Source organism: Chlamydotis macqueenii, chromosome 2 (genome assembly GCF_036417535.1).
Source record: "Chlamydotis macqueenii isolate bChlMac1 chromosome 2, bChlMac1.mat, whole genome shotgun sequence".
NCBI classification, from domain to species: domain Eukaryota; kingdom Metazoa; phylum Chordata; class Aves; order Otidiformes; family Otididae; genus Chlamydotis; species Chlamydotis macqueenii.
Genome location: NC_141557.1, coordinates 133,186,144 through 133,199,860, shown reverse-complemented (window position 1 = coordinate 133,199,860; position 13,717 = coordinate 133,186,144). Strand labels below are relative to the sequence as shown.

Here is a 13,717-nt window from a genome sequence, read left to right as displayed (position 1 = left end):
CCTCCTACTCTTAGAGGTAATGCTTTGCAAATGGCAAAAATCCAATCAGATCCAAAAACTGCTCTTCTAAAAACTGCCAACTAAGTTCAGACAGAAAGCATTAATGTTAAAAGTGCACTAAAATTTGACATATTTTGGTCTGGACACCATATGAGAAAAGAAGACTAGAGGCTTTGAAGTCGTGTGGTCTACGACCTGCGTATGCACCAGAGAACTAATTTATCAGATGCAATAACTTTCATATACAGCATTGTGCAGATGAAAGCTGTTTGTTGTGTGTCTGGAGCAGACCCATTAAAAGGGCAGAGGTAACCACACAGAATTCACAGACTTGTTTTAGACTCTTGTGCACAGTGGACGGCATGAGTAGGAGAAAGACTTTCTTCTTAGTCTAGCTTAAGCCTTGCCTCTCACAGAGTAAGGCACCAAGTCTAGGCTGCTGAGAAGTGTCTCGTTTCATTTGGGGTTTGCAGTTGTGACAGTGTTCTCTGCAATTTGGAGACTCACTTGATCCTTTTTTATAAGCAGCCTTTGAGTAAAGCACTTGCCTAAAGAAATCTAGTTCAAATGTGTAAGCCGCTTGAATTGGATTTGAATTGATGTATTCCATGACATGAGACTACAAGTGTCTGAGCCCTGTTTCCTTTTTAAGTTGCTCTGGTTTCAATATTTAATTTCGTCAGTGAGGAGTGACACAGTCCACACTGTTCAAGGCTTTTGAGTTGCAAGCAGGAAGCAAGGTCCCTGCTCAAGCATTCAGGTTGTTCTTGCAAAGGAGGCAGCAAGAGCACTCTCCAGGAGGCAAGGTGGAGATTCAACTCTCACCAGCAAGAGGAGGAATTGAGCCCAGCTTTCACACATAACATTTAATAATTCTTGTGACTAATCTGTTGTGTAAAAGGGAATAGAAGAGAAGGTGACGACAGCATCTTCAATACCACCATATTTCCTCAGTTTGCTTGCTGGAGTGAGCCATGTACAGAATTTCAAAACTTTTTTTTACTTCTGATACTATCTGTATCAAAACTGAAAGCATTGAACGAGAATGTAGTGATGAAGACCATTTCTCGTATGAATGAGAGATGGAAGTGGCAATTACTTCGTGGGGAGTGAAGAGGCAAAATTCCCAGCTCAAGGAACTCGGATAAGGGAGGCTGAATAACGTTCATCCCAGGATTCCTGTTAAAAAAGGGAAAAAAATATGGAACCCAAAGCTGGGTCCCAAGAATCCTAAACAGATCTGTTAATTGTCGTTTTCCATATGACTGGAAAATGGCAAGTATAATACCTGTAGTAAGAAAGGTGTAAAGGGGAAGTGAGCAGCCAAGTCCTGACTCTGTTCTCTGACCCAGTCCTATGGATGAGGAAAGATTTATAGGAATAATTGAAGAAATTGTGGAAAGTACAGCAAATGAGGTGAGCTGTAGTGGAGGAACCCCAAAGAAAGATTATGTTAGAACAGTCTTAACATCTTCCTTGGACAAGGTAGCTTTGTAACAACAAAGAAGCAGTACAGAAGAAAAATCCCTCTGGAGTCGCAGGGAGCATTTGATCTTATAATATATAGGTGGTATTTGTTAGGCTAGAGATTAAATTTAGTGTAGGAGAGAGAACTGGGGAGTCAGGGAGAACATCAGTGAGTTATTTTGAAAGGGCTATTGAATGTTATTAGTGGAGTTGAATGAAAAGCTGATTTCGGGCCTGATCTCATTTTTGTTAAATCATTTTGGTACTACACAAGTACTGTAATAAACTTTACTGATAGCAAACTCAGGAGATGTCAGCAGTACAGGGATTTATAGATCATGCTTACATGACTGGATGATCTTAAGAACAATAGGGTTTGAATGCAATTTAATGTCAGAACATGCAAAGTCCTGCACCTTAGGAACTAATGAGATTTTTCTGCTATAAACAGGGGTAATTAGAAAATTACATGAGGAGGAAACTTGTGTTCATTAATCAAGCGCAGAATGAGCGTGAGCCAACAACAATAGAGCTGTGAAGGGAAAATAAAGTTGTCGGCTTTCTTGGGTAAGAAATATCTAGGAGAGACAGGGATTTTTAATGCTGTTGTACAAGACCCTCAGATAACTTCAACTGAGATCCTGAGCAGAGTTCTGATCAACCAAGTTCAAGGATGATGGCTTCAATTAGAAGAGGCAGAAAGAAGGTGATCAGAGTAAAGAGAGAGGGCAGTGAGGACACAGAGGGCCTCTGCAGCCCAAGGGAAAGCAGGGGTGAGGAGAGGATGGGTTTGCTGCCAGGGAAGAAAGCAAGGGGACAAACGTGAGAGGGGAAGAGGACAAGCACGTGCTATTTCAGATATAAGGACAATGTTGACACAAATAAATAACTATAAATTATTCATTAATATATTTTGATTGGAAATTTGATGGAGTTCTGTAAGCAAAGTGAGGTTGGGACATAGAAACTCTCCAGTTCATTGTAATGTTATGGTTGCTTACCTTATGGAAGACATTGTCTGAAGTATTAGCCTGGAAAAGGTGACTGTGCTTGGTGAACAAAGATGCATTTCTGGGAAACAAATCAACAAGGTGATTGACTGTTTAAATCTGATCATGTCTGAGAGTAGATATTTAGGCACTGAGAAGAAAGAATTGAGCACCATGGTATTTTAGGCAATTGTAAATTACAGCAATTTTAAATTTCTTTTACTTCACATTTCATTACAAAACTAGTGCCTGTACCTGTTAAGTTAAGCTACAGAGGAACTACAGGCAGGCTCTTTCAGCATCTAGGATTTCCCTTGTGGGTGGTATTCGAATACCTGAGGAAGTCACGGTGCTGACCCCGGCTGTGAGCTGATATCCTGGTGGGATGCTGAGCAGAAGCGATGGTGCCTCGCTGCCTCCAGTTCTTTCTGGCAGGAGTGCCGTGGTCATTCCCTCCTTCCCATTTGAACAGGGTTGTGATGAAGCACTACTGGTACCATCTGGAGTTGCCAATTTTTTTTTTTAATGCCTTTCAGCAAGATTTTTATATTTTGTGGAGCTCAGTGGACGTTTGGTCTGCATGTCTGTGAGGATTCTCTCGGAGCTGTCAGCAGGCTCGGCAGCCTGCAGAGCATCGCTGCCATAGACAGGCATCCAGTGGTCTCGGTTTCTTTTCCTTGGAGGCACTCCAGGGGATTGCTTCAGCACTTGTTTACTCTGAAGATTATCTTTAATGGGGACTATCAGTTTGTAGTTTGTCATCACTTCTCTCTGCCTGGCGGCTCAGGGAAGCTCTTCCCTCAACTTGTGAGAACTTCAGCAGCCTCAAATGCAAACGCTGCTTGAATAAGTGTATTGCATTGTTGTCAGGCATGGGCAACTGAAAGGTAGAAGCTCATTTTTAATAGCAAGTTCTTTATGAGTTTAAACCAAGGAGCCTTTTTTTTTCTGGTGAAAGTTGAAATTCAAGAGTCAAAGGGAGCCTGTGTTCATGGTGGCTGCTCACGTTCCTGCTAGGCAGGGTAGCTGCAAAGGTGTGAATTTCTGTAAATTAAATGGGATTCAAAAAGAGGCAGGGGAAAATTCCTGAGGGCTCATAGCCCGGTGAGAAAACTGGAATGAAGGCACAAGATGAAAGATGCTCAACAGGCTGAGCTCAGATTATCAGGTGTTGCACCCCCCAGCAGCAGTGGCTATTACAGCCCAGATGGGAAAAATGTAAGAATTCAAGGAGCCCAGGAGCCCTCCAAGTATTTGCTTTAGCTTAGTCTTTTAAGAGCTGGTTTTTTGAATCCCAAAGATGATTTTCAACTCTTTGTTTTTAGTAGGAAAGACTGTTTTAGTTGGGATGATTCTTAACAGTATTTATCTGATAAATGAGAAATGGCCACCCCATCATTAACCCTGTGGTCCAAGAAGCCCCGCCAACCGGTCTTGAGTTGTTTAAACCAGCTGCCATCAGTTTAAATACTGTCTTGTTTACCACTGTGGAATAGGTGATGATTTGTAATATTTTCTGCTCCTAGCTGGCATTATTTAAAAAGTTATTTGTGTATGTTGTTTGATTTTGTGTGTTTTTAAATCTAGTTTTTAAGGGTTTTGTGTGGGTTCTTGTTGGAGCTATTGCTTTTCTTTAAACAAGGTTTTAAGAACAGTGATATATAAATATGTCCCTTCTTTACTGCCTTATCCATTATTATCCCTCTCATAAGGATAAAATGCGTGTCACTATGCAGTTTTTTTCCAGCTCGGAAAGTCTCTTGTAGATACATAGTTTCAAGGAGTGAAAGATCCCTTGAAACGCTTTGGAAGAGCAATGTTTCTTCTTACTGGAACAGTATTTTCTTTTCACACAGGCCACTCCTCCAGTGAACATTCCAGGGTCAGCAAAATTCACTCCCAATGGCAGTAGCTTTAGCATCTCTTGGCAGTCGCCTCCAGTTACCTTCACTGGCATTCCAGTAAGTGAACAACAAAAAAAAGAAAGAAAAAAAAAAGTTTTTAGAACTTTCTGTTTTGTTTCACAGTGTCTCACAGTAGAAGTAAATTTGACATAACAGGTGCTGAACAGAAACAAGTACATGTACAGTTAACTTTTTTTTTTAATCAATGTCTACAAACAGAGAATTAGATCTGTAGTGTATGTTTTTTTAAACTCTATGCTTACAAAAGAACATTCTGGTAGGTGCCGAGCTTGGCACTATCTGCTGCTTTTTATGCCACTAAGAGATTTCTTATAAAACTAGATGGAAGATCAGCGAGGTGGTGGTTATGCTAACAGGCTAATTGGGTTCAAGCAGTAGGGATGTTACCGAAATGAACTCTGAAGGTGAAGCATATTTGAAAGGCAACTGAAAGAAACAGTAAGAAGAAGTGCAAAGTTTGATTCTAGGAGGCTACGTATATGTAGTCCCTATTGAGATCAGAAAATTTTGTACTTCTATACAGAATATACGTTCAGTACTTATTGCATTTTGATATTAACGCATATTGCAGTTTGACACACTGTTAATGAAGATGTATTTGATGTATATATTGGATGTAAAGTCAACTCTGACCCTTTCTTCAAAAGAGCTAGTGCACAAGGCCTCATTTCGTGAACAGGACTGCAGAAATGGGATATTTGCTTAAACATAGACTTCCAGTAGTCCTAAATGTCACACAGTATAGGTGTTGCTAGTGTAGGGGGAGTTAAAAACCTTTATGAAAAGTTTAAAGGGATTAAACTTCTAGTGCCTAGCATGGTGAGTACTAAAAGTAAATGTAAATCACTATTTATGAGTAGTGAAAATCTTCTGTATAATAAATAGGAATAAATATTAATGTAATGTATCCTAATTTTTATTGGAAAACATTTTTCAGTATAAATTGATATTCTCTAATCATAAAGCTTTTTTATATCATAACATTTCATTTAATATTACACTTTATGAATTTTTTAAAGTGTGTTATATAGGGCACATTGCTCATCCAGAGAACCACATAGCTTTTTTTCTCCTGACAGTGAGTATTAGACATGGCGATAAGAGACACTATTTCTCTCCCTTTTCTTCATCAAGTAAATCTCCAAAGCTTCTTACTGTCAACCTTTGGCAAATCTTGGAGATTTTCTGCAGAGGCTGTGGCATCCTGCAGGGCTGATAAAAAATGAAAGTGGCTGAATCAATTACACTGCACTCTGCCAATGAATATTTATTAAATTCCATCAAGGAACAACTAACAGTGAAAGACATCATGCTGGCAGCAATTTGAACAAGAGTGCCTTGACAGAGCGTGCTATCCATAAAGTTCCCCCAGAATTTGATTTCCCAACAATGGGGTTGATATGAAGTAATTATGAAACTGACTCCTTTTGTGGAGTAGCAGAAATAGGTGCCAGGGGTGTTCGGAATCTAAAAATGCAATTAGCTACATTGTAAATCAGACACTTAAGCAGACAGGATCAGACACGTATGCGTTGAGTTTATTTGTTCGAGCAACAACGGTGATCTGTGTCTGTAGCGTTGAGAATTCTCAAAAGAATTTAAGAAATGCCAAATCACTTTCTGAGGGTTGTATGGAGAGGCCAAAGATTTAAGTCCAATTTAAAAATAATCCCAGTACAAAAACCTGGGGAAGCAGTGATGATGGCAGAATTATAAACCGCTCATAAACACACCAAAGCAACAATCACACATTTGACTGTTCTGTCATCAGTGAGATCATCTGTGAATGCAGGCTTGCCTGCGGTGGAAAATTGCGTGCAGTAAGTGAGGGTGCAAATGCAAAGTGATGTTAAATAGCTATATTATGTGAAAGTTTCTCCTGTTTCAAAGTAAATTAAATATTGCTTTATAAAAGCAGGGCCCTGTCAGTTCCCACCCTTACACTGAGTGTAACTACTTTAGAAAGATGTAGCATAGGGGACATACCGCTTCTCTTATGAGGTTTATTTAAGCCTCTCTGTCAGAGCCAGCATACTATAAACTCATGCAGTTATATGTACATGGTCCTGAGATTAGAGGCACGTCTGTGGCACCCAGGGGAACTTCAGAGAGCAAGTCCAAACCATTACTTTTCCCCTGACCCTTAATGTTTATTCAAGCAGTTTTCTAAAATGGATTGGGATGCTTTTTTAGCCTGGACAAACCACTGAGCAGTAAAGGATTAAGTACAGATTTGCAAAAGTGTGTAGGTCTACACATTTCTCGCATTACTGGTTATGCTGGAATGGGACCATTCTGTCCTCAACACATTAGAGGGCTGTTGAATCCTGGTTTTGAACAGCCTTCTTTCTAGACCTGTATGTCAGGCCTGTTAAGTCCATGAGAGAGATTAAATTTCAAAATAATCTTGTTATTTTTTTGACACTTAACTTAGGTGCTTCCCCATTAATTCCTGTGGACATTGAATTTTGATGACACTGAGCACTCCTTGCTTGGTGTCTGAGGAACTGGGGTATTCAGACAGACATCATGACTTGCATGAGGTCCTTGCTTTCGGGCAGTCTTTAGCAGAGCAGCACTGAAAGGCCTTTGTGAATGTGAGTGCGCTTATCAGCAAGTTCCTAAGCTCCTCAAAAGAAGCCGTCTGTACAACTGGGTCAGTGGGGGTTCAGTATGCGGCTGCTTTAGACTTAGGGGTATTCACAACATCTAACCACAGGCATTTATCTAACAGTCTTGTAGCTATAAACAAAGAGAATTAGGGGAACCTCCAGAGTCCTTACGCTTTGTGCTCTGATTCATGTGTAAGTTAGATCCCCAAGGCAGATGGGAATCTGGGAAGGTAGATGGGAATTTTTCTTACCATTTTCCCAAGGTAACTTTGCAGGTGCGAGAGAAGGTTGAGTGTTGGCACGGCTGTGAGTCATTGCTAGGTGGAATTCCCTGCAGAAGCAGACAAGGACAAGTTCATGTTTGCTGTACCACTTCAGGCTGAGCTAGGAGAAAAAAATAAGGCACAGTATGGGGATGTACGAGAAGGATGAATTAAATGATGCAAGTGGGATGAACAACGGTGCAGTCTGTATCTCCTGGTTCTGAAGGACTTAACATAATGACCATGTAGTTCCACTTTCAATAACGTAGGTTAAAAGCCTTCTTGAACACCAACATGATCTCTGCTGTGTGATACTGATTTTCACTTGCTTGCTGCTAAGACCCAAAAAGGTTGAACAGGAGAAAAGATCTTTAACTTTGATAATCTGGTGTTTACAGATCACAAATCTCTGTAACCACAGTTTCCCCCAGTAGATGTAACTTAAAACTCCATGTCCTCCCTTCTGACAAACACTCTAGTTTCCCATTAATTGTCTGCATAGACAACACTTAAAATGTAAAAAGCCTCTGAGGGCAAGGATTGCCTTCTCATGCCCTCCTCTTGATCTGCACTTACTGTCGCCCACAGAGGAGTGCAGGTAACTGGCGTTGTTTAGACCTGCTGCAAAGCCTATCAAAATACATTAGAGCTCAACGTTAGTGCAGTTTAGCCGCCTTGGTGTGCTAATCCATGGAAACCATCATGCAGAGGCCCTCTCTGGAGAACGTGAGGGGAGACTGTCTGCGTGCTGCAATTACTGCTCAAGCCTGTTCTGTGTTTGGAAGCAAGCAGGAGAATTGCTTATAACATGGGAGGCCATCAAAGTACTTTCCTGTTCAATGATAACCAAGCGGTAGATATCCAAATTTTCTGGGTTGTAAAATGTTTAAATACCCTCACAGAATTGACTGGAGATCTCTGGTTGCTGGTAGTAACTGGAAAATGGTGCAGTGTGTGATAAATACCAAAGAGTAGAGAAGCATTATTTCTTTGCATTTTATCTTCAGTAGTTCAGTCATTCTTAGGCAAAACATAAGAAGTGATTGATAAAAGATAGGAAAAAATGTCTATCAGCATTGATCTTAGGTCAAGCCGGATTTGCCAAACAAACCTCATACCAGTCTTTAAGGATATGACAGATTTGGTGGATAAAGGCAACGGCACCCACCGAACATACATTTTGAAAAGTAGCAGGTTTCTTAACTGAAAATATGTAGTGCCAACGCAGCACATATTAAGCAAATTAAGATTTGTCTGTTGACCTCAAGAAGCAGTAACTGGGAATCTTCTTCACTGAGCCAGCATCACCTTCATAGGAGGACTGGTGCTTTTCAGCATTTTTGTAATTGATTTGGAAATAAAAATATGAAGTTACTGCTGATGATTCATTTTTTGGATGGCTGGGAGACTGACAAAAAGACAGATTAATTATATGTCATTGTATACTCCATTTTTGAAGTGGGGCCCTTTTCAGACCCAGTGTCCTTTAATTGTGGAAAATGCAAGGTTGTATTTATGAAGAAAAGGGAATTTGGATAATCCCTAGCATCTTGAGAGAGCACTGACTGAAAGTAAAGACTGAAAAAGATCTAAGACATGTAGTAGACTGCAGGCTGCCCTCAGTATTGAGGAGCGATAGGACAGAAGAACCTAGTGTGGTCTCTGGTTGTATAAAACGTGAGTTATGGTAAGCAGGCACAGAGAGAGGAAATTTCCTTCATGTTTTGGATATATAAAATATTATATCAGTAATGGCCTAAACCCGTTCAGAATGTGAGCTGCACCTGCAGTTAAATCAGAAATTTTTGTATTTACCAGCCGAGAGTAAGTGTTGAAAGACTGTATTCTATCACAAGTCTTAATTTTTTGCTACTGTGGAGTAGCTATAAAATAGACTTAATATAAAAAATCAAAGCACATGCATCTCTTCAAAGTCAGGTCAGTTCCCATTCTTCCAGATATTATGAGACTTCAAAAGGGCAGGAGTGAAAAGTCACAGCAATGCAGGGAACTATGACAATATCTGCAGTTCCTGGCTGCAGGAGGCAGTGACCCCGTGCACCAGATGCCCAGATGAAGCTTACTACTTCTGTACATAACAAAAAATGAGTGTTCGGAATTTTTTGCTGGTGTTTTAGGTGTCAAGTGGTTGTGGCCTTTACCCAGGAGCAAAATCGCAGTAAATAATTTAGGAATTATTTAAGACCAATGTGGTTACTTAGATAATGTTGCCAACCCCAGGCTCCTCTAGAAGGGTTATTTGGAAAATCTCAGAAGACCAAACTACACCCTTCACTTGGGAACATTCACAAAGGAGAAAACCTGCTGACAAAGTTTACGGTGCAGAATAAAGGAAATAATCCAGTATATCTTGCTAGCAGCCGTAATCAAAATGGCCGCCTTGCACTGTCATTAAAACCTTGAGGGCCACATCATAAGTGCCCTGCAGCAAACCCCCTTCTCCAAGGCTGTCTGTCCACAAAGAGTCCCACGTCACAGACAAGAGCAACATGTGAAATCCCTTTATTTCATGGAGGGTTATTGGTATTGATCTCAGCACAGGCCAGAGTTTATTTTTCCAGTTATTTTCTCTGCTTAAATTGGAGAACATTTTCTCAAGAGCTATTCAGAGTTTTTAAATAAAAATTAATGCGTTTTCCCTATTTCCCAAAACCTGAAACAATGCTGACCTATATTCTGGTTTGCTCTGTTTGGATGACTGGAAGTACAGGGAAATAAAATGGAGCTAATGTAATGTACTTAACGTGAAATGAATTTATTTCTAAATAGACCTACAACTTACTTATGTTTGTATGTTATTGAATAACCTTTCCTGGGTATCCTTGCCACCATGCCTCATGAATTGCATTTTCTGGGAGAAGTGTTTATACTGCCTTCATATGTGTATGTTCTTTATAAGCAGCTTTTTTGTCTGTATTGACAGGTCTCACCAACTCATAATCGTCCTGCAGGGAGCGGAGAGCAGAAACAGTCCCACACAGTTCTTTCATCACCGCCTAGAGTAGCATTTGGCTTGAGGTATGGGACCATTAGCTCCTGCTGCCAGACCGGCAGCCTCAGAACCTGGAGGGCATTTAGTAAGTAAGATGTCAGTAGCCAAAGAAACAGAGAAACCACACCACCAACTGTGATTGCAGTTGTCAGGCAGTTTGTTACTAGGACACTTCAGAGTAAGTGTTCTGGATCTATTTTGCTTTCCATTACCATCAAAGGTAAAGTTTGGGGAAAAGGTGAGTTGTTGCAAAATGAAAAAGGCAGACTGTGAAGCAAAACTGCAGGCCTTATGCCACGCATGTCTGGAGTTCAGTTGCAGATCTAAATTGCCCTGTAAAGCAGTGCTGCCCAGATTAACTGCTCCAGCTGAAGCATCCTGAGCTTCATTACGTGGCTTTGCTTTTCTGCCTGAAAGGCTGGGCTGTCTTGTGTGTTCATCACCATTCAGTCAGTATGGTATTTGGCTTCCATTGAATTGCAAGAAACTATATCATACAATAAATTAGATCAAAGCAAAGCTTTTTATACCTTATCTTCCTAGACCTAAGCTACATTCGCTTCCATTAAAGCTAACTGATGTTTGACCAGGGTCTGCTTTAACAGCTTTCAAAAAGTTATGTTACAAAATCAAACTGCGATACTGGATTTCTTACAGTAAAGAAACTTGTAATTTCTCACAGTCCTAAAGGTGACTGTACCCTAAAATGAGACAAAGGAAGGTTCATGCTTTTAATTTTCTTCATGACTCTCAGATCATTGCATGTGCTACAAACTAAACTTAGATCTTCCCAATTCATAGATTGTGCCCATTAACAAGTGTTCAGGAATCAAAAAATGCATAGGTGTGCAAGAGAGGAATCACCAGGCAGTTCTGTTGTGTGCCATGCAGCATGCAGTACAGGTATTAAACAATTCTGTCTGTACAGTTATTTGATTTAATGACAGCAGGACAGATGGCGCTACTGTATCGAGCGTTGGGTTACTTCTTGTAGCATTGCTCCTCAGGTTTGGTGGCTTGCTATGTATTGAATAAAAAAAAGTTCCATTTTAGCAGTTACTTTAATCATTTTCTAAACTGGCGAACTTTTGAGTGTGGTGATAAGATGGAAAACACGACAATTGCTATAGCTTTAAAAGCAGATACTGTCCACCTTGCTGACTTTGGGGATGACAGCTCTAAAGCAAAGAGGACTTGTGCCTGATGTGACCTGGACCATATTGTGGAATAGCTATGACTGTCCATTACGGCTTGGCATTTAACGTCGCTGAAGTACCATTTCTCTAGACTGGGTTTAGTTGCTGGCTGAAGTCAGGGCTTTGTCTTCCTGGGATCAGCCCTGGAGCAGAGGAGCAGGCTCAGCAGCTGCTGCAGAGGCTGTAGAAGCCAGGTGAGAAGAAGGACTGGTCCCTCAGAGCTGTGGAGTCACAGCCGTATGCCTGTCTGCTTCGTCAGCTCCCAGTTGACTTGAGAACAACCCAAATTCCTTTGAAACGCTGGGGGTTCTCTGCCTGCTGCACTCCATTGAGGCTGTTGTCCTGATCTTAGGGTGATAAAGCAAAGCTACAAAAGCATCTCGTTAACTAGCTTCCCTTTCTCTCTGACAGGAAGCCTAGAGGGGAGGGGAAAAAGTGTCGGAAGGTCTATGGGATGGAGAACAGAGATATGTGGTGTACTGCCTGCCGATGGAAGAAGGCCTGCCAAAGGTTCATCGACTAAAGATTGAAATTATGCAGAGGATTTGGGGATAGGGGAGGACAACAGCAGAACCAGATTGCTGCAGTTGCACTGTACCACTTCCCATTTTTCCCCAGTGATGTTGTGTTGAGGGTTTTTTTTGTTTGTTTTTTTTTGGGTGTTGTTTTTTTTTTTTTCTTAAAAGAGCTTTGTATTTCAAAGTGAAGCACTTGTAGCCAAGGAGAAGCACTAATCAAAACCTGTGTGGAGCAATAGAGAAAAAAAAAAAAAAAGCAAAACCAAGAACATACAACAAAATTCTGTCTTACTAAGTATGGAAACCAGAGCAGCTATTAGTGTTTTTCTGTAAAAGAAAGGAAAAAGTTAATTTTTTTGCTAACTCTCTGAGCAACTTGCTCCTTAGGATCATTTTTAACCATTTCAGTCTCTGTGCTGTGAACGTCTGTATTTGCTAAACTGGACAACTTTTCTTTTCCTGAAATGAAGATCTCTTTTTGAAAACTTTCTAATAAACACTTCAGAGTCGTATAAGCTACAGTTTACTTAACAAAAGCTGTACGAAGACTGGAGACTGCTAAATAATTCTCTTGATATGAATGATCATGATCGTATTATATTTTTGGAAAGGGGACGTGGGGAGGAGTTGGGATTTTCTTTTGTTGGTTTATAGGAGAAGAGCAAAGTCTGAATTTGCAAGAAGGACAAGCAGTGGTCCTGGAAGATTTTTAAACCAGGCACAGACTGGTGGAGTAGGACAAAGTAATTTCAGTACCAAATTGGATTTTGATCCTCTAGAGGAAGAACAGCAGCAATGGAAAGTCACCAGCAGATACTGTCACAATGAGAAGTTGAGGGAAGAAGTCCGGTGATGCTTGATTGAAAACCGTAAGAATATCATGGGGGTCCAGTAGCTTTTCTTACCACTCTCCCATTTCCAAGGGAGGACGAACAGTTGGACCATCACATCTGTTGCTGCAGGAGGCTTACAAAGAACTGGTAAATTCAGCCACTAGGATTGTATGTAATACCTATTCAGGGACATGATCCAGCCCAGCAGTTCTGCTGTCGCTTCCTTTTCTCTTATTTGAGAGATTGTTGTTAAGATAATGGTTTGCTCAGCTTTCTCCCCCTGCTATTAAAGTTGCTAAGATTTGACGCAAAAAAAAATGGTAGAGAAAAGAAAATACCCCCTTTCCACAACGTCATCTCAGAGAAAGAAGTACAACAGCAAAGGAGCAATGTATTTATGGTAAAAATCTGTTTCTTAACTCATTTTGATATACAAATTAAGAAGTTTCTCTGTTTGCAGTACTTGGATAGATTTGGGTACTTTAGTTTCTCTGTCCATTAGAAAGTATACACTGGAGTGTGACAAGCTGGTGTTCTGTCTCAACTTGTATCAAATTACCATTAATTAACAATTATTTCAATGCAAAAATAAAGTAAGGATTTACCAGGTTATGAATGTATACAGTTAAACTATACTTGCCTGTTAAACAAAAAAAGACACCTTAACAAAATCCAGCAAAAACACAGAAGCAAAAATTTGCCTATTAATAGAGACATGGAGGCCCACAATTTTTTTTTTTCCATATAATTTGAAATTAGACCAGATTTTTTTTTTTAATTGTCTAAGCTGGCTTATCCTCACTGAAATAAGGGGATTCTAAGTATCTAAACAGCTTTCTAAAATCTGGTCCAAAGTTCATTTGATAGCTGTATTTAGTGTGCATGGCTGCTTATGCCTCTG

At 40.3% G+C, this 13,717-nt stretch overlaps 1 protein-coding gene across 4 annotated transcripts in view; it reads left to right on the top strand.

Annotated features, from left to right (window-relative positions):
• ZNF704 (zinc finger protein 704) overlaps window positions 1-13,428 on the top strand; it is a 100,806-nt gene extending 87,378 nt beyond the window's left edge. For 2 of the 4 annotated variants that reach the window (XM_086740956.1, XM_086740957.1), the window contains 3 exons: window positions 4,313-4,417; window positions 10,201-10,295; window positions 11,877-13,428. In XM_086740956.1, coding sequence (XP_086597082.1) covers window positions 4,313-4,417; window positions 10,201-10,295; window positions 11,877-11,988 — 312 coding nt within the window. In that variant the 3' untranslated portion in view covers window positions 11,989-13,428. Of the gene's footprint in view, window positions 1-4,312; window positions 4,418-10,200; window positions 11,660-11,876 lie in introns of all 4 variants that reach the window. The other 2 variants (XR_015257718.1, XR_015257719.1) reach the window with 2 other exon arrangements.
• Window positions 13,429-13,717: the final 289 nt, after the last annotated feature.